The sequence below is a fragment of the Dasypus novemcinctus genome, chromosome 3 (assembly GCF_030445035.2).
Source record: "Dasypus novemcinctus isolate mDasNov1 chromosome 3, mDasNov1.1.hap2, whole genome shotgun sequence".
Taxonomy (NCBI): domain Eukaryota; kingdom Metazoa; phylum Chordata; class Mammalia; order Cingulata; family Dasypodidae; genus Dasypus; species Dasypus novemcinctus.
The window spans coordinates 107,426,472-107,450,848 of record NC_080675.1 but is presented as its reverse complement, the minus strand read 5'-3'; the positions used below and the strand labels follow the sequence as shown (position 1 = coordinate 107,450,848).

Below are 24,377 nucleotides of genomic sequence, written 5' to 3'. Positions count from 1 at the left end.
GAAGATTTTTAACATTGGTGCTACCCATCTGGCCTGATTTCTTGGGCCACTACATTATACTCCTCTCTTGCCTCCCAGACCTTGAACGCTTCTCACCATTTAAGATCTGGTGTATATGTTAGGGTTCCAACTCTGGGATCTTGGGGTTACATGCCTCAGTCATTACTTCACACCACTTTCTGTCTACTTCGTTCTTTGTTCATGCCCTTGTACTGTTGTATATGGGCCTGTCTCCTATATATTGGGCCTGATGTTCCCGCTCTGAGGACATGAAATTTTTTTCTTTTTATTTTATACCCTCTCTACTGCCCCACTCTCACCATTAACATTATGCTTTGAAATCATATTAGGCTTGAAAAAGGAACTGAATAAAACACAAGTCCATCTCTCAAAATATTCCTGTCTTCTAAAAACCTACTTAGATTGAGGGAATACTTTTCCCTCCCGAATTAGTCCCCCATGTACTAACAAGGCACAGAAGCATCAGACTTGGCCTACAGTTCAAGGTTTTCTTTGATAACTCTCACTCCTGTCTTTCATTCTTAGTCCCAATTGTCTGCTCCACATGTTTACTTGAGGTCCAACTTTATCATCAAGGAAGGCACTAGATCCTTTTCCTTAACACTCATGGGACATTCTCCTACTGTTTCCTTTTATCTGTCATATTTTACACAACATTAGACTTATCCATTCTTTAAAGTTTTAGTAGAATTACCCACAAAAATGAGTCTGAGTCTAGTGCTTCTGTGGTGAGTAGCTCTTTGGTTACTTTTCCTGTTTCTTTTATGGCTACCAATCTGTTTAGATTTTTTATCTCTTCTATAGTCAGCTCTGCTAATTATATTTCCCTTGGGAATCATACATTTTATTCAGGTTCTATAATTTTTGTACATTCTTGAGCCAAATGGTCAATTATTATTCACTGAATTTCCCAGTGAATTATTATTCACTGAATCTGATGATTAAGACAAAAGAAAAAATAATGTTCTTTAGGAAAGAAAAAGCAATGGAAATGTTTTAGAATAGTACTTTTTAGTATTACTTCTAGAAATAGTTGGGAATCAATATGAAATCAATCTCTAAATCTTGTATAGCTGTCTTATTCAGTGACTATAGCAGATATGAAAGTGTTTCTAGCTTAAGGTGTGTATAAAAAAATTCACCAATATATTTTATATGTAGTACCTGTTATGCCATAGTTCAACTGTTCATTATCAAAATTAATATAATAAGCACATTCTGGCTTAAAAGCAGACTCATTAGCCTCAAGTATCATAAAATGGAGAACTTTCAGATAATGCCTAACCCATGAAACACAATATTACTGCGTTAGTGGAGGTCTTAGTAATTACTAGTCCAAAATTCCAATTTATACATGATAACAGTGGTAAAGAGAAATAAAGTGACTCACCAAGACTTCTCAACTAGTTAAAGACACAGGACAACAGCCCACATCAACCAAGTTCCAGTTTATTCCAGTAGACCATATGCCAATCTTAATTACGGCAAATATTTAAATTTGATTATGTGCAATATGTATGCAGTGGAAAAAAAATCTTATTTTTTTCCTCCTGGAAGATCTTGAAGCACAGGACATGTGGGCAGCCATCTGTCTGATATTATTTAGATGACACCTGCCTGAAGATGAGGACAAACTAGGAAACCTCTCGATTTCATAGCAGTTCATTGGCCCCCTCTCCAATTTAATGAAATACAATAAAATTGGATCCACAGATAAAACTGATGTTTAATTTTTTAAAGTAACTTAGGTCTTCATTTATTTTTAAGTTGTCAGGACTGCCTTTAGAGGGCTTTGTTTTGTTGTTGTTGTTGTTGTTTTAAAAGAACTATACAACCACACAATCCTAAAGAGTACTGTGAAAGTTTAATTTCTCTGGCCTTTTAATTATCCTCTCCTCTAAATACCCAAAATATCCAAAGCAATTAAGTACTAATTACACAATTTCTTTTTTTAAAATAAAGGGCTGATTTTGAGTCAGAGAACAAAACGCATCTGAAACTAGTTAACATATACTTAGGAATTAAAGGAGGACATGAAGACTACCAAGAACAGTCTGAGGTTTTCTTTTGCTTGTTTTATTCAACGGCTTTAAGTTTATGGAATACAGTTATTCCTGGAGAGATTATATAGTATTTCAACTCAGAATGTCTGAAACGAAGGGTAACTTTCCAAGTAAAATATCTTATTTTGCTCTCCTGTCTCCAGCTCTGCCTGGCCTTTTATCTATGGATTTTGCAAAGGTTTCTAAAATGCCAGATTAAAATACTGATAAAACTAACAACCAAAGAAATGACTATATATATATTTACTAAACTGGGGAGGCCAAAACAATGAACATCAATATAAAACTACAGTACATCTTTTCTACTCTATTATTTTGTTTTTTGTGTGTTATTTTTTCCCTGACTCATTCAATACTTAACAGCAGTGGCATTTGTACACTGGACTTTTATGTGCCCTGAGTGTTTCAGTCTTTTCTATGCCACTTAAGAAGTTAGTAAGGTTTCAGTAATAGATGTTACTATGATATGCAAACCATGGGAAAAGGTACACAGACCAGACATACATTTAAAGGAGATACCAATAGCATAGAAAAATGAAATCTTTAGAAAACTCAAAATTTCATTACAGACATTAGTTTCAACCTCTTCACCCCAAAGCCTCTTATCAAAGTCACTAATAAGGAATACAACTTGCTGCTCTGACCTTGTCCTTTGCTTATGTCTTTAGGGTACAATACTAGTGAACACTGAAGTGCCCTCAACATAGGAAACAAATGGGAGGTCAAGAAGCCAGGAGAGTGTAAACAGAGGCTTAGGCAGCCTCTGACAGATCCATGGCTTTGGAGATAGAGGACATGAATATCAACAACAAAAGTGTAAGTATTCCATATTTTATACCGATTCACTCAAATTTCTTTTGCTTTTAATGCCACAAAAGAAGGGACAAATCAGTTTGGTAAAGTAAAAAGGATCTAGGACAGGTTGTTCAGAGGGCACTAGCTGGGCCAGTTTTCTATAAACAAAACAGACTATCACTAAAGCTCTTTATAACTTTAAATTCTGAAGAATGGCTGAATGATAGCCTCAGTCAGCAGCAAATCCTTTTAGCTAAAGTCAGTGATGTCAGACCTTCTGTAGGGCAAGCTCCATCTGTCCCAGAAAAAATCCCCATGGAAGAAGGTATATTGGCAGTTTATAAGACGTAAAAAGTATTTCCTATATATAGACAGATGTGTGTGCATGTGAACACACATACATGACCAGGGAGTCAATCCATCAACAACTAGCCAATTTAACTCTCAATGCCTTTTGGTCATGGGGGTAAAACCTCTATCTTATACCTAATTCTGTGTGCAAGTAAAATATCTTATTTTGCTCTCCTGTCTCCAGTTCTGCTTGGCATTGTCTAAACCCCCTCATAATGTGATTCTGGTGAGTAAATCAATAATGTGGCCCCAACCCAATCACGCTGTCACTGGCCCAAACTAATTGATAAGAGCCCTTTCTGGGATTTGTTATGGGGCAAAAGAGAATCATCAACACTTCTCTGGAATTACAAAATCTAAGGACTCAAGAAATTAGCAACTGTTAGTAATTACATTTGCTATCGAAGAAAAAAGCCAACACAGAGAAAATCAAACACGAGATGGATAGGAGAGACATACTGATGGCATTGTTTTATATTCTGGATTTCAGACTCACTTGAAGTAAAATTCTCTCCAATAAAATCTCCTTTATATGTGTGTGTAATCTAGTTTGAATTAGATTTTTGCCACTTGCAACCAAAATAGTTTTGACATATCATCAATGGCTGGAAAGCAGATGATCAGCAGATACAAGTTATCTAGCTAGAGGAATGGCCAGGGGAAGGTTTCAGGCCCTGAGCAAGAAGATTCTCATCCTAAGTGGAAAGGGTAAACTTTCTTCCACGTTCCAGACAGCATGTCATCTTCCAGCTCCATAAACGTGTCTGTGATTCTATTCTCCTAGTTTCAGGGAGAAACAGGCACAGACACATTCAGTAAGGGTGCCTGTTTGTAGGACAGTCCCTTACCATGACAATTTTTCAGGAAGGGGGGAACAGTACCCCAATTCCTCACATCCTACCCTCAATAAGATGTTCCCAGTATTTTGACGACTGTATCTCATTTTAAACCTTCAGACAAGTAAGAATTTAAATAGTTGATAACTTACGAAATACTCAACCATCTCAGGTCCCTTCTGCCTATATAATCATGTATTTTATTTCCAGACTTTTCTCTACTGCTTACATCTGCATGGAACCACAATCTTAGTACTCTAAATCTCATCTACTCCCGCTGCCTATTCTTTTTCTGAAGTCATAATCCCCTGTTTGTCACATCATAATCACTTCCCCAGCAGAACACTATTGCTTCAGGTAGGGAATAAAGCAGCAGGAGCAGATGAACTCTTAGAAACAAATACTCTAATTTCTTATGGCAAGGGACATCCTTCACTAAGCCTATTTGGTTTTATAGATTAAAACCTCCTGGAGCACCACAGAGCAATGCACATAGGCAGGAAAGCACCCATGTAAAATATGCTGGTTTGTCATAAGGCAACGCCAACATGGGAGGAAGTGGGAAGGTGAGGATAAAGAAAATGCTTCTCAGGTGTCACTCAAAATAATTGTTAGCTTCCACTAACAGGGTAACATTCACTGGAAAGAATAAAGTATTCCCAGAGTAATCATTATTAAACCAAACTTAACAAGGATTTGCATCAGACAGTGGCTATGGAAATTACAAGCGAAAGTAACTGTGACCAGGAGATATGCCGGTCCATAAAGGATGAATGGTTTATCCTCAGTTCAAGGTATAAGCTTCTTTAGTATTTTCCCTAATGGTGCAAACAGTTTTGTCATCCTCTCACTGTGACTATTTTCCTCTCTCCCCTTGATTTTTGTCCAAAGCATGTGCTCTCTCTTGCTCTCTTTCTCTCTCGAATTCTGTACCCCACACAGAATTAACTATAGGAGGGAGACAGAGAGAGAGAGGAGAGGGAGAGGGAGGGAGACAAAGAATGTATAATAAATAACAAAACACGGTTTCATTAATCATTTTAGAGATATAAATTAAAACAATCTACTGGCCGAATAAATACTTTTTTCTATTCCCTTGATATTAGAAATGGGATGAACCCTTAGCAGATGTGATAAGGATGATCACAAAACTTATTGATCAATTTAAAGCTTAAAAAGAGTTCTTCACGCATCCAGGCTTAGTAGTAGGCAGTGGGTTCTTCACATCTTCTGAGACTTTAGATGCCCATCAGGAAATGTTAACTCTAAATTTATTGTTCTTAAAAAGAAGAATTGATGTGTACTTAAACTTATTTTAAATTTTCCTTGAAGGCTCAATGTTTGATTCAAAACATTTTTTAAACCCTAATGGTGCCTCCCCATAATAAGTACTTAAAAGATATGTCAGGTGAAATAAGAAAAGAAAAAGTAGTTAGTTTAGTAGTAAGGTAGCCAAGATAATGAGCTCAATTAGCCATTTTTGTAGCTGGAAGAAATGTCTGGTTTGTCTTGGATGGAGAGAGCAGATAAATAAGTAAAATTCTATTGCCCCTTCAGGAAAAGTAGCTCATGAGGTAGTAGCACTTTTTTCACCTATAAAGCGCAACAACTTATTTTTAAGATAATCTGTACCCTTCTTTCAAAAGTTTAATGAAAGTAGCATGATAACAGCCTTGAATGCATTCATTTTCATTATCAATATAGTCAAGTGAACACCTTCTAAGTGAGATACCCAAATATAGACTTTCATTCTCATTGAGAAGGACATGGCAATAAGATGTGTATGGCTGTGAGCATCCTGAGAATACAGACTGCTTATAATCATCTTCACAACACAACTAACTAGTGTAGTTCCAGGCATGCAGAGAAGACACTCGACAAATGTTAGTTGAAAAGAATGAATGAAGCCTGAATGAGAGAATTAAGGTATCTAAATTTGCTAGGGCTGCCATTAGAAGGTACCATAAACTGAGTGGCTTTAACAATAGAAATCTATTGTCTCAATTCTGGAGGTTAGAAGTCCAAAATTAAGCTGTTGGCAGGGCTATGCTTCCCTCAAAGTCTGTATGGAAAAATTTGTTCAGTGCCTTTCTTCTGGCTTGTGGAGGTGGCTTGGCTGGCAATCCACGGTGTTCTCTGCATCAGTTATCACATGGCATTCTCCCCTGTGTCTGTGTGTCTGTGTCCAATTTTCCTCCTCTGACAAGGACACAGGTCATCTTGGATTAAGTGCTCAACCTACTCTAGGATGACCTCATTTCAATTTGCCTAATTCCATCTGTAATGACCGTATTTCCAAATAAGGTCACACAGTGAGGTACTGGGGATTAGGACTTCAACATATCTTTTTTGGGGGTTGCCGGTAGACAGTTCAATCCATAACACAAAGTAATTTGCTAGAAATTGTGTATTCATGTGTTATGGCTTGTCTCCCTACTAGACTATAATTCCATGAAAGCAGGGACTTCTGACTTGTGCTTAGTGCCTAAAATAGTACTGATGCAGTAACTTATTTGTGGAATAAATGAATATATGAAAGAAAGACATGTTTTAGTTGGAGAAACCAAAGTCAATTATTAACTTGTGACTTCTCTTAATACAATATATCTATTTTTAGATGTATAAAATAGATAAATTTACCAAATAGAAGTATACCCAAATCTTCAAAAACAAAGACCCTCTTTTTTTTTCCCCTTCTTATATTGCCTTGTTAAATCCTGTACCATAGCAACAGCTCAGTTATGAATCAAGGAAAATCAAGAAAGCATGAGAGTGAGGAAAAAGGTGTTTTATTTTGATTTTTCCATTCTACTGACAGAGGGTCAGATAAAATATGTATTTTCTGAACTAAATATTGAGCACAATGGGTTGAAAATTTAGAATGGGATAAAACATTTTAGGAGAAGTCGTAATTCTTAATTTAGAAGGGTTAATAGGTAAACAGTAGCATACTTTTCTTTTGAAAGTAGTCCAGATTAGAAACTAACAGAGAGAGGTATTCTACTTTTGCTTATAAAAGAATCAAAGTAAAACTAACATAGTTGCAATGGCTCTGCAACAAAATTCAAGGTGTACACAAGTAAACAAGAAAGAATAAGATTAAATTGGTGGTCTATTTATATACCAATATTTTGCCATAATTGGATTTAAAATGATAATCTATCTAAATTTGCCTGGCACAGTACTTTAGATCTAATTAATCATTGTGCAGGGATATTTAAAAGGTAAAGGAATGGTAACTCCAAAATAGTATTTCACACAAGCTTTGTACTTTTATGTCTTAATCTTAAATAGACATATTAATTTAGTACCATATTAAAATACTTAAAATTCATAGACTAAATTAGCAATTTCTTTGTATGCTGATGAGGAAACTTTTCAAAATATGCCTGAGGGTAGGGTGCATGGAGTAAGATACATTTCCTATAACTCACTTGTTTTTTTAAAGATTTTTTTTTTTAATTTCTCTCCCCTTCCCCCTGACCCCAGTTGTCTGTTCTCTGTGTTCATTTTACTGCATGTTCTTTTTTGTCCGCTTCTGTTATTGTCAGCGGCACAGGAATCTGTGTCTCTTTTTGTTGCGTCATCTTGCTGCGTCAGTTCTCCGTGTGTGCGGCGCCATTCCTGGAGAGGCTGCACTTTCTTTTGCGCTGGGTGGCTTTCCTTACGGGGCGCACTCCTTGCGCGTGGGGCTCCCCTACACAAGGGACATCCCTGTGTGGCAGGGCACTCCTTACACACATCAGCACAGTACGTGGGCCAGCTCCACATGGGTCAAGGAGGCCCGGGGTTTGAACCGTGGACCTCCCATGTGGTAGACGGACGCCCTAACCACTGGGCCAAGTCCACTTTCCTAACTCACTTATTTTTAAAGATAAGTTAAAGTATCTCTTGGGATATGTTTCAATAAAATAATTACTCTAGATCCTAGATCCTAGAGGAATATGTGGGTTCAATATTAAGTATATTAATATATCAAGTTCAATATTAATTCCCCTCTCTGTACTCTCATGCATGTGGTATCCCTGGCCAAGTTTCCACTTGCTTTGGTCACCCATGGTGAATTGGCCGGAACACACTCAGTTCCCACAATCAAGTGAGTCAAGGACCTTGAACCATGTTTAGGACCCACCTAAGCCCTTTGCTCTTCCTCTCAGTTGGGGTCTGCTGGTCTTCATGAAAGAAGTCAAGGAGAGTTAGGCTAAGCAAAGAGATGGGGCCAAGGATCAGACTGGCCATAGGCAGATGTTGCAAGATAGTAACACTACGCAGCTTTGAAAACAAGGGGACTTAGTTGGTGGCTTAAACAAAACAGAAAATAGGTCTGGCCATGCCTGTTGGCCTCTAACTGATGAGTGTGATCAGATAATTCATAGTAACTATCAGAAACACCTATTATGGAACATCATGGGTTACCCATTCCCAGTGGTTTTTATTATGCATTCTATCTGGATTAGATTTTTAAAAGGCGATTTCTTCCCAAATTACCCTTTTTCCCTAGGCTGTACATTTCAATTGTTCATAAATGAAAGAGTTTGCTGCTTTTACATATTGACATTTCGTTGAGTAATTTGAGGCCACTTTCCTAATTTATCAACTTTCTTTAACCCTACCTAGAGAATATTATTTACAATATCTTCCAGCTTCAAATGATCAACAATAGTACATTCAAGTCCATTCTTCAGTTCCTTAATAAAAATACTGAACACTAAGATTTAGAACAGACTCTCTCCAGGACTATATTCTATAACCCTCCCCAAATTAACATATGGCCACTAATTTCTCTAAATTTGACTTTGGTTGGCCAATTCTTTGTCCACTTTGGGACCAAAAAATATTCTACCCAATGTTCTTTGATTTTTTTAAATCATAAAAACATTCTTTGGAGACTCTTACATATCTATGTAGATAATGATTTGTAAAGAACTGTAAAAAATTACTACATTTAAAATGGAGAAAAGGCATTTAATTCATTATAGAGTGTTTTACAGATTTCCATGATCAATTATTTTATATATGTCCTTTGAGACTTAATTTCTAATGTTTATGAGATATTGAAAGAAATAATCTATAAGATTCTACATTGGCACATAAACACATGCACACATGTGGGATTTTAGAAATTCCTACTAAACCTATGACAACAACTAATGTTAATGAAAGTTTAATATTTTGCTTTAAAGTACTCCCCAATTCCGCACATAAGCCAAGGATACCAAACCTAAATTTTTTCTAGATGTTCTTTTTAATATATAAACAATTTTTATAGATAATATTTGTTTTTTTCTCTCATAAGGCCTAGATTATGGCTAATATCTCATGACACCAAAAGTAATACTGAAACAGATATTAAAGCATTTTTTTCAGCTACTTTTTCTATGAAATATTAATTGCAAGCCTGTGCATGTGCTGTATATATAGGGGATTAGATAACTGAGTTCCTGCTCCATTCTAAATCAATAAAAGATAACATGTACAGCATCAATCATCATTCACTTTTCCTTTAGTACATAATAACTGCAAGTGAAAGGCTTTAAATACATATATTTAATCAAACATGGAGATATTAGATACTAGAAAAGATGTAAGCAACACTTACCTAGGAAGGACAGATTTTTCTCTAGAAGTAAGTCTCTCAGTAGGACTTCGTGCTCATGACCAATGGCACTGGAAAGGTTTAGTTAAGGAGGGTAACACTGTTAGGAAAATGCGAATAGCAGGTCAATACTGTGAGAGGAGATAGAGAATACAGGCAATATTAGCAACCGATTCTACTTTTAGCCCACACCTCTGAGGGCTGACACATATCCCCTCATTTTAAATGATTCAAGGGAATTTTTCTATAATGTGCACATGTATATTAGTAAACAAAGATTTGTAAACTAGTATTTTAACTTCCTTCAAAAAGAGGAGAATCATTTTTAAATATTTTTTATGCTCTGCTAAATATCCTTCAATTATATTTAGCACAAATTATTAAGCACTTAGTAAGTAAGGTGAAGAATACCAACCAGCCTTTGCCCTAAACAAGTTTTCAATCACAGAGTTCTATAAATCGTCTCTAATCTGTGCTGTGAATTCATACTTGTTACAGAGCCAACATTTAGCAGCTCCTCTTCTTTACTTCTACTGTATTGTTTGCAATCTTCTGTGACATGGGAGACCAAACAAGAGAGCTTGTTAAGAATTATATGTAACCTGGAAGAAAGACATTTTTAGTAAATGGCTGTTGGTTGGTTTATGGGTACAGCAGCTGTTTCATGAGTCTTTTTCTTACGTGTACATATAAATACATGTATACAAAAAGATATTGAGTTATACAACCAAATTTATTAGATGCTTTTATGTGGCTGGCACTGTGTAAAATTCTTCCTGTATGTTACTTCATTCTCAAAATTATTTTATAGATGAGGAAACTGACTTAGGGAAGGTCATATAGTTATTATGTAGCAAAATAAAAGATGAGAGTAGAGATATCTGCACAACTAAGTTTATGACCTCCATAAAGCTTCTTGAAAAGTATTAAAATTAATTATGCAATAATAATTGATTCAGCTAGTATTTATTAAATATCGAGTACTTAGCTTTTGCAACAAACATTTCAAGGTCTCATCTTATTTAATCCTCATAGTCCCATGAGTAGGCACTGTCTTACTCCTGTTTTGACAGTTAATGGAAATAAGGGAGGCTGGGGAACTTGCTGAAGGTCCCACTGCTGGGAAAGGATGGAATCAGGTGTTAGACTTTGAATTCTGGTCTATTTTACAAAGGGATGAGGTTACATGAAGTCTGAAAAGGACTATTACCCTATTCTTTTACTTTAATTCTTCAAAAGTATTTGGTAATAATTATCTGAATAATTACTTTAATTCTCCATTTCGCTGATAATATCAACATGGTCACAGTCAGGTCTTGGCTTAACCAACACTGATTCTAATCATGCATTACGAGAGTCCAACTTACATCAAATAAAACATTTATTTGCAAAACATTCCTAGGGTATCATCCTGCCCTTTATCAACACAGACAAGTCAATATTGTTAAAATGGTATAATTCAAGAGATGTGACCACTCGTGTCTACCGCTGAAAGGCTTAAGTCATCGTTACTGTCCTTTTCCTCCTGATTGCCACCCCACCCCCAACCTTTCCTTCAATGCACTGGGTTGTTTTTATTAAATTTCTAATTGGGGGGAAGAAAAACCAAAGGAAAAACCATTGAAAACATTTGATGAATAACTCTGAATGGTCTCTCATTACTAGGGGCATCCCACATTTTAGAACTAAATTATTTACTTCTATTCCACATAAATGTGCTCTCACTTTTATTGTTGTAAATAATTTACATCTAAAATGTTGAATCATGAACTGAGGTTACTGATGGTACAGAAATGAAACCCACAGCATTTAAGCTTCCTGCATCATTATCTTTCCTTGCTTCTCTGTTTAAGTCTTTGTCTAATAGCTTTGTCCTGGAATGACACTTTGAAAGTTGAAGTGGCTGATTTCTTGCACCTTGTATTGGGAAGACGATCTATGGCAGGATAGGTGTTGGCGGACGTGGGTATATATGAAAAAATGTAGACAACAACAAAAAAAGTGCAATGACAATTTATATATTCTTTGCTACTGTGTTTTTTGTGGTGTCTTATTAGTAAATGACCAATTTAGATTTTATTTTACTTATACAAACGTCTTCAGGTTACATTTTCACAATGGAATAAAAAGGTTTTGTACCCATTCTGTTTACTAAATGAGTGCTATTTTCCTGCAAAAAGATATAATTTACTGACCGTAAGCAATGTAAACATTACCAAGGTATTCGAATGACATACAAATAGCATTTTCACATGTATAGAAAGTCAGTAATTTTTATTCCAGTGTGAAATAAAGTATTTCATAAAAGTCTCATGATCTGTTTAGCCTATTGATCAATCTAGGAAATATCTATGCAGGTATATTTACATTATGTGAAACTTCTATTACTTCAATACAAAGATAAAATCAGTTTATCTATAAACTTCCCAGCTTGTTTTATTTTGCATGGTAAAAGCAATCGCCAATTTGAAATTTTGGAAAGATATATTTCTCAATTATGCTTTACTTAATATAAACATATATAAAATCCAAGATCTAGAAAATAAAGCTTATAAAAACAGTAATTTTACTGCCAATAGGCAACATGGAACTGTAATATTTATAATCTAGTCAGTGAATACAATTTATAGACATATATCATTATCTTTATCAACTGAAATCATGGACTACATTAAATTCTACAGGCAATAATATAGCCAAAAAAAAAAAAAAAAGGTGAATGATGGCAAAAATGTAAGGAAAGTACTCCTAATAGAATTTATAATGCACTATAAGCAGAAACACTTAGACTTTGTCTATAATAATACCTATTATTGATGTATAGCAGTGACCATGGGGCAAAACTTGTAAATAACCTCACAAGCCATTTTCTTCACCAGCAAACAGCAATCTAGTTTCCCGTAAGCATCTCAACTATTACTGAAAAATAGCCTCCTGGCATTTACAAAGCAGTTGACTTCATACTTTAGTCCATGCATACATAATTAGATAGTTATATTTAAAATCAATATGCAATCCTTCAAAAGACATTATGCTTTTAAATCCTTAACTTTAAATTGATTTTTAACTATTTTATGTGCTTTAAAATTAACATTTAATTCAACCCCAGATACTCTGAGATGGTGTTAGTTGTTGTATGAACGTGCTAAACTTCATCACTGTAGCAACATGCGGTCAGAGCTTCTACAATTTCTAATGTTGCCATTAATTTTATACTGAAAATAAAAGTACAGTTTCACTTTGGCTTAACAGAAAGGAGAGCTTATGATAATGCTGGGTTTTTAAAAAATTAAGCAGGACTGGAGGAACAGACTTGGAGAATAAAGATATAAAGGACTATATCTTAGGTACCAAATAATCTTGCAAGAAAACTCTGTGAAAAGATTATTTTTCAAAGGTTAACTTTACCTATGAGAGAAAATGAGTGGTTTTCTTTACAAAAATTTGACTGCCTTTGTGAAACAAGGTAGAACATAAACACACACACACTCACACACTTAACTAGTAAGGGATGCCAACAAAATGCCCCCTGACTGGTAATCACTAAATCACAACCAGTGACAGTGCCATGTATGATAACAAAACACATAAGAAGAGCATGTTTGTATTAATGAGAAGTTTGAGAATCAAGGGTTAAAGTATTTATAATCTTCATAAAAATGAATAATTATTAATATTAGTATTTAAACAGCAATTTTTAGCCAAGGAATATCAAAATTCTTATTGTAGCCATGGCACTATTATATTGATTAATAATGTACTACTTAATAAGGTAGCTACTGTTCCCTCAAATCCTATTTTAAGAAGTAAGAACTGGGAAGTGGACTTGGCCCAGTGGTTAGGGCATCTGTCTACCACATGGGAGGTCCGCGGTTCAAACCCCGGGCCTCCTTGACCCGTGTGGAGCTGGTCCATGTGCAGTACTGATGCGTGCAAGGAGTGTTGTGCCCCGCAGTGGTGTCCCCCACATAGGGGAGCCCCACGCACAAGGAGTGTGCCCCGTGAGGAGAGCCACCCAGCGTGAAAATAAGTGCAGTCTCTCCAGGAATGGTGCCGCACACACGGAAAATTGACGCAGCAAGATGATGCAACAAAAAGAGACACAGATTCCCATGCTGCTGACAACAACAGAAGCGGACAAAGAAGAACATGCAGCAAAAATGGACACAGAGAACAGACAACTGGGGGCGGAGAAGGGGAGAGAAATAAATAAAAATATTAAAAAAAAAAAAAGAAACACTGGGGAGTGGTTGTAGCTCTGTGGTTGAGTGCCTGCTTCCCATGTACAAGGTCCCGGGTTCAGTCTCCGGTACCTCCTAAAAATTAAAAAAAATAAAAAAATTTTAAAAAGAACTCTAATAATTTTTTTTGTTTTTATTTTTTTAATGTTACATTAAAAAAATATGAGGTCCCCATATACCTCCCACCCCCCTCACCCCACTCCTCCCATAACAACAACCTCCTCCATCATCATGGGACATTCATTGCGCTTGGTGAATACATCTCTGAGCACTGTTGCATCACATGGTCAATGGTCCACATTATAGTTTACACTTTCCCCCTTCTAATAATTTCAATGTCTTTAATGAACAACTGGACATCTGTTTTCATAGCCTAAATTCAGTCAAGAGGGAAAACTGGCTTGGTTTCTCGAAAAAATAATTTTTTTTATGACTCAAAATGACAATTCAGATTTTATTCAGCATTTAAGCAAAAAGAATCTATGCCCTTTAAAATGTGATGGTTTCTGGCAGCATTTTACTAACATCATTACCTTTAACTCCTGGCTCAAATTTTATTCTGGTAAAATCTACTGAATTTGGTTCACTTGAAATGGACCTTTATTGTATTTTTAAAATGTTCATCTCAACGAAGTTTCATTTGAGAAGAGTTTTTTTAAAATGTTCACTGTAATGGCTAAACACAGTCCAAGTCAGTACGTTACCTGCCTGATGACTCTGTACCTTTAAACTCATTGAAAGCCAAGCAGTTTGAAATAGGCATGTGAATGTGCAAGTGCTGAACTGACATCTTCCCATGGCCCATCTGATTTTTCTTAAGCTTTAGAAAAGAATTGTCTGCAATGACCCTCTAGTTGATTGAATATAAAATAGAAGAGTATGAAATGTGTTTTGTGAAGCAGAACTTTATGTCAGGTTAAAGCTAGACACATCTCCTCCACTGAGTCTAAGCTCGTCAATTGTGCACCTAAAATTTTATGGGAAAGGATACTGTTTGATGCAGTCCACCAGTGGTCCATAACAGCAATCGTTCACAATGCACTGCAGAAAAATAAGAGAAGGGGTGTGGGACAGGTTGACTAAAAAAACGATTACAGTTAAACAGTATCCTAAAACCAGTAATTACTTTTCTTTAAAAAAAAAATGGGGAGGGGGAGGAGGGCTATCAAAAGGCTGTTGAGATTTAATCACAGAAAACAAAAATTGCATGCTTTTTATTCACTATAAAAGCAGGCTATTAAAAAGTGAAATGCTCCTCTTGCAAATATTGCATTGCCATTTATGGTGCACCCTGACCTCAGTGATAGTTTATGATGACAGTAATTAAATGAGGTTTAAAATCCTTTACTCTGCTAGGCAGATAACAGCATTGCCACTGAAAATAGACAGCTGTGATTAATACCTGATAGACCTGATTTGCTAGAACTCCATCTGGAATCTGAGAAGGGTCCCGTAGCATACTGTTTATAACAGACTTGGAGGCTGTAGAAGAAAAGAGATGAACTGTTAGCAGACAGTCAACATACTTTTAGTGCAACATGAGAACTGACATATACCTATATATACAGAAACCATGAAAATGAAAACATTACCGATACTAATAATTTTTTTTCCTTTTTTTTCCTAAGGGAAGCTTTTAGACCATTTTGCCAAGTTAATAAACCACATTACCAGATTTGATGATGACCTAATTTTTCCAAGGTAAATTAACAAGTACAGACCTAAAGCATATGTCTCTTTACAGAAACATTAGTTTTGGAAAAGCCCACGTGGAAAACAAAAACAAGAACAAAAACAATCAGGGAAGAAAACATTTAACTTTTTCAGGTAGGTATTTTATAATCAAGAATATGTACAGAGAACTTAGAGAAGGCAGGTCAGACTCAAAGACTTTAGTAATGTCAACAAAAATAACTTTTGGCCAAGAAGTCATCTCTGTATTCTAAACCTGTCCAAAATAATCCTTATCACTGCCATAAAATGTTATGCCCATTTCGCAGGTGAGAAAAGTAAAACTGACTGACAATCGAAGAACTCTTTAATAAGAAAAAAATACGTATGAGTTTTTCTCCCAAAACATGTTTCACCATTTGCATTTGCAAATTAATCTGACCATATCCCCAGGGAACTGGGCTCTAAGAGAGGCATCTAATGACAATGCTACATCCTTTCAAAGCAAAGGTGGGCGATCCAGTCCTGGCTGTTTACTGTGGGCAGGTGGCAGCCAATTTGGCTAGAATGCCTTTTTTTTTTTTTTTTTTTTTTTACTGTTAAGATACTTTTTAATGAGTTAGGCACATTTTGTGGGATACCCCAATAACATAATCATCTTTTAAATAACATTGTTCCTATGAGGAAATTTAAATTTTTTTTTTTAAAAAGATACTTAGATTACATAAATGTTATATATATATATATAAAAAAAATAGGGCATTCCCATATGTCTGGTTACCCGCACCTCTCACATTTTCCCACATTAATAGCATGCTATAATAGTGTGGTACATTCATTTTAACTGAACACATTTGGAACAGTGACATCAAGCATGGAGTATAGTTTACATTGTAGTTTATACTCTCTCCCACCTGATTTTGTAGGTTACAGCAAGATATATAATGGCCTGTATCTGTCATTGCAATGTCATTCAGGATAATTCCCAAGTCCTGAAAATGCCCCCAATTACACCTGTTTTTCCCTTTCCCTGCCCTCAGAACCTCCAATGGCCATAGCCACCACATCAATGGTAAAAGTTCTTCTATTGGTAGAATCACAGTAAGTCTGTAGCAGAATACTAGTAAGTCTACTTTAGTCCATAATTTATTCCCCAATCCTGAGGATACTGGGATGGTGATGCCCACTCCACTTCTAAATGAGAGGGAGCTTTGATCCCACATGGCTGATGGATGGAACTCTTGCTTGCAGCTGTAGATTCTCTCGGTTGCTTGGTATGGTGGTTGTTCATCATCTCCTCATTAGTTGCCCTGGATGAGTCCTCTTAATGAGGGGGAGGAAGGAAAATCTTTAGACTGGTCTGGGAAAAGCATTCTCTGAAGTTAAGTCTAGTGTGGCCTAAGAATGAATTCTTTCAGGTCCTCCAGCAGAATCATTCCCAACTATTTAGCAAAAATGGCTTTGGGTTCAATCCACACAGCACAAACTGGAACACATATTGGGTATGTATCTAGTTAATGGAATGTACATAAACCAGAGAGCCAATTTTATTCAGGTTCTGAAGTGATGTTTGGACTCTCTTTTTTAGATTGTTTTTTTCTCCCCCTAAAGTTTGTTTATTTTTTAACATAATTTATTGAAATATATAACACACACAAATACATAAACAATAAGTGTATAGTAGTAGTTGTGAACTTACAAAACAAATATATACAGGACTCTCATACCTCACTCTACCATCAACATCTTGTTAAAGTTTTTTAACTAATGATTAAAGTGCATTGTCAAAATATTACTACTAACCAAAGTATTTTCCTCTAATCCTCTCTACTATTATCTTTATATCATTTATATATAAACATACATAAACAATTAAGTGTATAGTGAAAGTTGTGAACTTACAAAGCATATATGCATAACATCATACAGGAGTCCCATACATCAACCCTCTACCAACACCTTGCATTGTCATGAGATGTTTGTTACAAACTATGAAACAACACTGTCAAAATCTTACTAATAATCATAGTCCTTATCTTACATTTGGTGTGTTTTTCCCCCAACCCACCCTATTATTATTTTTTAAATATATCTTTTATGATAGAAGTTGTAAACTTACAAAACAATCATGTACATGTGCAGAATTCCCAAACAACACTCCTCTATCAACACACCACACTGTGGTGGAATATTTCTTACAGATAAGATAATATCATCTGATTGTTACTATGTCCATAGTATACAGTTAGCTCACATTTTCCATACTGCCCCATTACCAATGCAGTACATCTTTTGCATAGATGCAAGAATATTATATTATTACTGGTAAACACAGTCCATAGGTCATTCCAGTTTATTTTTTCCATGAATTCCCAACACCCTGCAGTAGTGATATACATTTGCTCTCTGGCTCACAAAGGACACTTTTGCATCTGTACCATCAACCACAATTCTCATCCACCTCTTGGTTTACTGTGCTATTCAGTTCCTAGATTATTCTCTAGCATTCTGTTAGTTGGCACTTACATACCCAGACTACCATTTTCAGCCACATCCCCATTTATAAAATAGCTATTACTCACTATTTCTTACCATCCATTCTATACATTTCCACACTATTACAGTAAAGCTAATTAAAACTTCTATATACATTAAACATCTTTAGTCCACTCAGTCCTCTTACCTCTGTTAATCCACCACTTACCATCAGGTCTTGAAGATATTTCCTACAATTTCTTCTAGGTGTTTTATGGTTCTTGCTTTTATTTTTAGGATTTTGATCCATTTTGAGTTAATTTTTGGATAAGGTGAGAGATAGAGGTCCTCTTTCCCACTTTCAGCTGTGGATATCCAGTTCTTTCAACACCATTTTGCTGAGTGGACTGTTCTGCTTGAGCTGTGTGGGTTTGACAGGCTAGTCAAAAATCATTGACCATATATGTGAGGGTCTGTTTCTGAGACATCAGTTTGGTTCCATTGGTCTATGTGTCTGTCTTTATGCCACCACCATGTTGTTTTTACCACTATAGCTTGGTAGTATGATGGAAAGTTCAGAGATGAGGGTTCAGTTTTCCTTTTATGTTTCTGGCTATTCCAAATAAATTTGATAATTGTGTTTTCAATTTTTTTTAAAAGATTTTTTATTTATTTCTCTCCCTTTCCCCGCCTCCTCCCCCTCAGTTGTCTGCTCTCTGTGCTCATTCACTGTGTATTCTTCTGTGTCAGCTTGTATTCTTGTCACTGGCACCCGGAATCTGTGTCTCATTTTCGTTGCGTCACCTTGCTGCATCAGCTCTCAGTGTGTGCGGCGCCATTCCTCAGCAGGTTGTACTTTTTTTGCACTGGGTGGTTCTCCTTACAGGGTGCACTCCTTGCACGTGGGGCTCCCCTATGTGGAGGACACCCTTGTATGGCAGGGCACTCCTTGAGTGCACCAGCACTGTGTGTGGGCCAGCACACCACATGGGTCAGGATTCCCTGGGTTTGAACCTTGGACCTCCCATGTGGTAGGCAGATGCCCTAGCCATTGGACCAACTCCGCTTCCCTTTTTTTTTTTTTTTTAATGCTGGTGGAATTTTTATCAGGGTTGCATTGAATCTGTATATCAATTTGAGTAGAACTGACACCTTAATGATATTTAGTCTTCCAATCCATGAGCATAGAATGTTCTTCCAGTTATTTAGGACTTTTTGGATTTCTTTTAACATTGGGTTGCAGTTTTGTGAAAACAAGTGCTTTACATTGTTGGTTAAATTTATTCCTATTTGAGTTTTATCTGTCATATTTAATTTTCCCACTCTTTTGACACTTTAAGTTACATTTATTGATATAATCTTCATTTCTAGACTCTTTTCCAGGCCTCTCCTGTCTTTTCTTTTCAGGTTCTAGCACACCCTTTAGTATTTCCTGAAAATCTGGTCTCTTGCTTAGAAATTCTCTCAGTTTCTGTTTATCTGTAAATATCTAATCTTGCCCTCATTTTTGAAAGACAGTCTTGCTGGATACAAAATTCTTGGCTGGAAGTTTTTCTCTCGTAGTATCTTAAATATATCATGTCACTGTCTTCTTGCCTCCATGGTTTCCGGTGAGAAATCAGCACTTAAAATCCTATTGAGTATCCCTTACATGGTATGCATTGCTTTTCTCTTGCTGTTCTCAGAATTCTCTCCTTGTCTTTGGCATTTGACATTCTGATTAGTATGTGTCTCCGAGTTGGTCTATTCAGATTTTTGGATGGTAGTATGTTGTGCTTCTTGGACATGAATATCTATGTCTTTCAGTAGGGTTGGGAAATTTTCTAACATTACTCTTTAAATATTCCTTCTGCTCCTTTTCCTTCTCTTCTCCTTCTGGGACACCCATGACTCATCTGTTTGCACATCTCTTGCTGTTGTTTAGTTCCGAGACATTGTTCAATTTTTTCCATTCTTTTCTCCATCTGTTCTTCTGTATGTTCACTTTCAGAGGCTTTTTCTTCAAGCTCACCAATCCTTTCTTCTGCCTCCTCAAATCTGCTATTACATGATTCCAATGTTTTTAAAATTTCATTTATTGCACCTTTCATTCCCATAAGATCTGCTATTTTTCTATGCATGCTTTCAAATTCTTCTTTGAGCTCATTCAGTGTCTTCTTAATATCCATAATCTCCCTAACCATTTCATTGAATTTATTAAGGAGATCTGTTTGAACATCTATGATTAGTTGTCTCAACTTCTTTATGTCATCTGGAAGCTTATCTTGTTCTTTTAACTGGGCCATAGCTTCCTGTTTCTTGGTGTGAACTGGGATTTTGGTTGGTGTCTTGGCATCTGGCTTACTAGAGTATTTGTTCTGGGTGCAGTTTTTCTCTTTAGTTTAGAGCTTTCTGTACTTTCTCCCTTGCTGGTTGTGGAGTAGGAGCCAAGGATGTAATTGGTGCTATAAACTGTGGAGGCTCAAGCTGCCCTCATTGCCCCAGGGACCGATAAAGCTTCTCCCAACTGTCTCCTTTCCCAGAGGGTGGGACAGAGTCACAGTTGTGTGGAATAATCCAAGTCGTCCAGGCCTAGACGGTGGTTGCCCAGAGAGACTGATGAAGCTTCAAGCCCCTTTCTCCCCTGCCTGGGGCGGGGCTGGAGCTGCAAGTGTGGGCAGCAATCTATGCAGTGTGGGTCCAAGTTGTCCTGGAAGACTCCAGATTATTCAGTTTGTGGCAGCCAAAGGTACCCAACATTACCTGGATAGGCTGGTGCCGAGCTAGCCAGCCTCCTTCCGCCAGAGGTTGGGCTGAAGCCTAGGCAGGCTGATCTGGGTGAAAGAAACCGGTTCCTACCCTCATTGTGATATTTGGTCAACCAGGTGTCCCCTCAATCTGGGAGTGGAGTCAAAATGGCAGCCACTGGCCTCTTTCCTTTCCAACTTGGACAGATTCACACCCCAGCTGTTCCTTGGGTTATTCCTTAGCCATCCAAGTCTACCAATCAGTAGCTGAAATTGGCTGCCAACCGTCTCCTCCTCCCCTGTTTTCGGGAAATGGAACTTCCAGTTCCAATCACAGAACAGCTCCTGGGGCAGCTTGTGCCATCAGAGTAGGACAATCACCGGCCTCTGCAGTTTGGCTGGCAATTTCCCAGAGAGGCTGGCGCAGGTCCCTTCAGCTTCCTCCCTATCAGAGGTGGCACTGGGTCTTAGGCTAGACCTGCAATCTGACCTGGATGGAAAGAAGCCAGCCCCCACCAGCACTGTGATTCTCAGGTCACCCCCGCTTCCCTTCGTGCCAGGAACGGAGTTAAGATGGCGGCTCCCGGCCTCTTTCTACTTGGATAGGCTCAAACTTTAGTTGTTCTCAGGATTATAATTTAGCCCACTGAATTTACTCATCAGTAGCTGAAGTTGGTGCCCAACCGTCTCTTCCTCTCCCATTTTTGGGAAGTGGAGCTTTCAATTCCAGCTGTGGAACAGCTCCCGAGGTGGCTTGTGCCTCCAGTAGAGGATGGGCACCAGCCTCCATGGCGTGGAGTGCTCTACTTATGAGTCTTCTCTGCAGATGGGCAGTCTCCTCCTTCCATTCCTTCAAGTATGTTGCAGGTTGCCCTTCTGGCCTCCTGAAGCCCCCAAACAGGTGCTAAAGCTAGCTCACATAGCTCTGGGTATTTACTAACTGCCCTGGAGCAAGAGCTGACTTTAGGAGCTCCTTACTCAGCCACCATCTAACTGGTTGTTCCTAAATTATGTTTTTTAATCTAGTTCACAAGAACACTGACAGATATGATAAATCTTAGTAAATACTGTGGAAAGAAATAAGGAAATTGCATCTCACTCACTTAAGCATGGCGCTGAGTCCACAATGAACAAATGAAGTAAAATTAGTTTAATTATTGCCTATTCTTAGTTGTATAAGTATGAGCTTATAGCATCATTTATGTACTTACAAACAGCCATTTGTAAACATGTGTTTGTACTGCTACTGCAGAAGCTAAGAACTGTAAAAAACAAAACAAAAAAAGCATCACCTGTGGAATCCTATCCAGTCCTATCTTTACAACTAACTCTGTAGCCTGGTCAAGTGATGTAGCCTCTCAAATTCAATGTCTTCATCCGTAAAGAGTGATATTATCTGATCTGACTACCTTAAAGGGTTCTTGTGAATCTCTAGAGAAAATAGCTACAATGCATAGGGCTCAAGCATTTGTTTCTTAAAACTTAAATTGGGCCCAATTGTTTTTGAAAAAATTACCACGGATAAGTGGTACAAACACTGGGAATATGAAGCAGCAAACTGTCTTACTGTAAAAAAGATAGACTGTTGCACCTCTGTTATTAAATAGATAATATTGTGGGTGCTAAACACAATTAGTTTTCCCAACTTAATTCTAAGGCCTGGCCAGCTGGAAGAGACCAAAGCAGTCCCGAGTGTATTTGGCTACCTTCTTTAAGGGCAGTTGCCCTCATCTGCCAATCGGCTACCAGACGGAAATGGCACACTTTCTTTTACGTTACCAATGAGGCTATCAATATCTCAAGGAAAAAACAGGGCCTCTCCAAACCTACTTGGTTACTGCAAAGGTGTTAATACCACTAACTCTCATATCCAAGTGAGGAAAAGATTATTAATATATAAACTGTCAGACAGCATGGCAGAAAATGCTATCCTTATGGAAAATTACTGACCTCATACCAAGCTATATAGAAAATCATAAAACAGAGATTCTTTTTGAAAAGAGGAGGAGCAATACTCTTGGACATTAGAATAGGTCATTTATTTTATTAGGGGAAAACAGGGACATATTAAAGAAAAAAGAAACCAATGGCGACAATTTTCCTTACAATATAACTTTTAGTATACTGTGATTAACAATATTAAGAATTAAAGGCAACACATTTTAAAATCAATTTTATTGATACATATTAATAAAGCCTACCATCCACCCAAAGTATATAGTCAACAGTATTTGGTATAATCACATAGTTGTGTGCCAATACATTTAAAAAATATTGTTTAAATGTTTTGAGCAGAGCACCATTCAAATTAAAGGATGCTCATGAGAAGAGGCTGGCTATTTTTAATTGAACAGAAAAAACTATATATTTTGAATCCACATTCATTTTAAACTCAATGAAATATCTTTTCTCTTCAGACAACCTGCTACTTTGGGCGAAGGAGAGAAAGAACTAACAAATAGGATGCAAAGCCTCTGATGCGGACCCAGAACACTCCTGTCCTTCACACACTGATCTGAACAGTCAGGAATTAGGAAAATACGTCTGTGTCTCAAATTGAGCCAGGGAGTGGAAACCCACTTTTTCACACATATCCTGAAGCTCAGGAACTGCCATCTTAAAGAGATGGAAAACAACATTAACTGGGCAAGTAAAGGCAGCAGGACAATCTTTGGATGCCTGGGGATGAGAGGCCTCAGGAAGACTTTGCCTTTCACAGCCCAGCGACCAACTCTGATAAAGTTTGCATCCTGTGTTTCTGACCACAATGGGCAGGAGTTAGCCTAACCTTCGTTAGAGGCATTTGTTCTGTTGAGTTCAGTTTACCCTGACATTGCTTCAGGGGTTGGGACTTCACTTTCCCAGTAAGGAAGTACAGAGCAAGAATGCATGAATCACTTAGAGCTAGATCCACAAGAACAGGAGAGAGCTGGTACTTATTAAAGCATGATACAGAGGATGGGCGAAAAGCAATGTGTAGATCAAGGAATAATGCCTAGGTAAAAACTATGATCTTTTTATTGTGGAACATTTCTAAACATAAATAAGTCAGAAACCTAATATAAGAAATATCCATACACATACCACCATGATGTAATATATGTAAACATTTAGCTGCATTTGTTACCTTTTTAAGAAAAATAAAACATAGAGGTAACCACTATCCTCCTGTTGAGATCTCTCAATCCCATCCAAGGTCTCGCTGTTACCAAGTGTATATGCAACTATAAATAATGCTAACATTATTTTGCATTTTAAAGTTTGCATAATGGTATACTATACATATCCTTTTGTATCTCAACATTTTTCATTCACAATTTACTTTTCTAGTTGTATTCATGTCAAAATATTTAGGCCTAGTTAACTAAATTGATATATGGTTTTGCTGATGAATGTATTACATTCATTACCCTTTATCTTGGATGTGACATTTAGGTGGTTTCCCGTTTTGCTCATTAGGGCGTTGTAATGAACATTTCTAAGCATGGCTACTTAGGTTTCTTCTCAAGAGTTTTTCGAAGGTTTTCAAGTGGTAGGTTATATGCATCTTCAACTTTACTAGCTAGTCCTAAATGATTCTCCAAATTAAATAAATTCCAGCT

The 24,377-nt window shown here is 37.0% G+C and overlaps 1 protein-coding gene across 8 annotated transcripts in view; it reads right to left on the bottom strand.

Annotated features, from left to right (window-relative positions):
- CDIN1 (CDAN1 interacting nuclease 1) overlaps positions 1–24,377 on the bottom strand; it is a 263,141-nt gene that overhangs the window by 111,508 nt on the left and 127,256 nt on the right. For 7 of the 8 annotated variants that reach the window (XM_023586384.3, XM_023586385.3, XM_004484651.4 and 4 more), the window contains exons 6-8: positions 15,306–15,385; positions 14,895–14,944; positions 9,666–9,733 (exon numbers count right to left, since the gene is read on the bottom strand). In XM_023586384.3, the coding sequence (XP_023442152.1) occupies positions 9,666–9,733; positions 14,895–14,944; positions 15,306–15,385 (198 nt within the window). Of the gene's footprint in view, positions 1–9,665; positions 13,979–14,894; positions 14,945–15,305; positions 15,386–24,377 lie in introns of all 8 variants that reach the window. The other variant, XR_011648399.1, reaches the window with a different exon arrangement.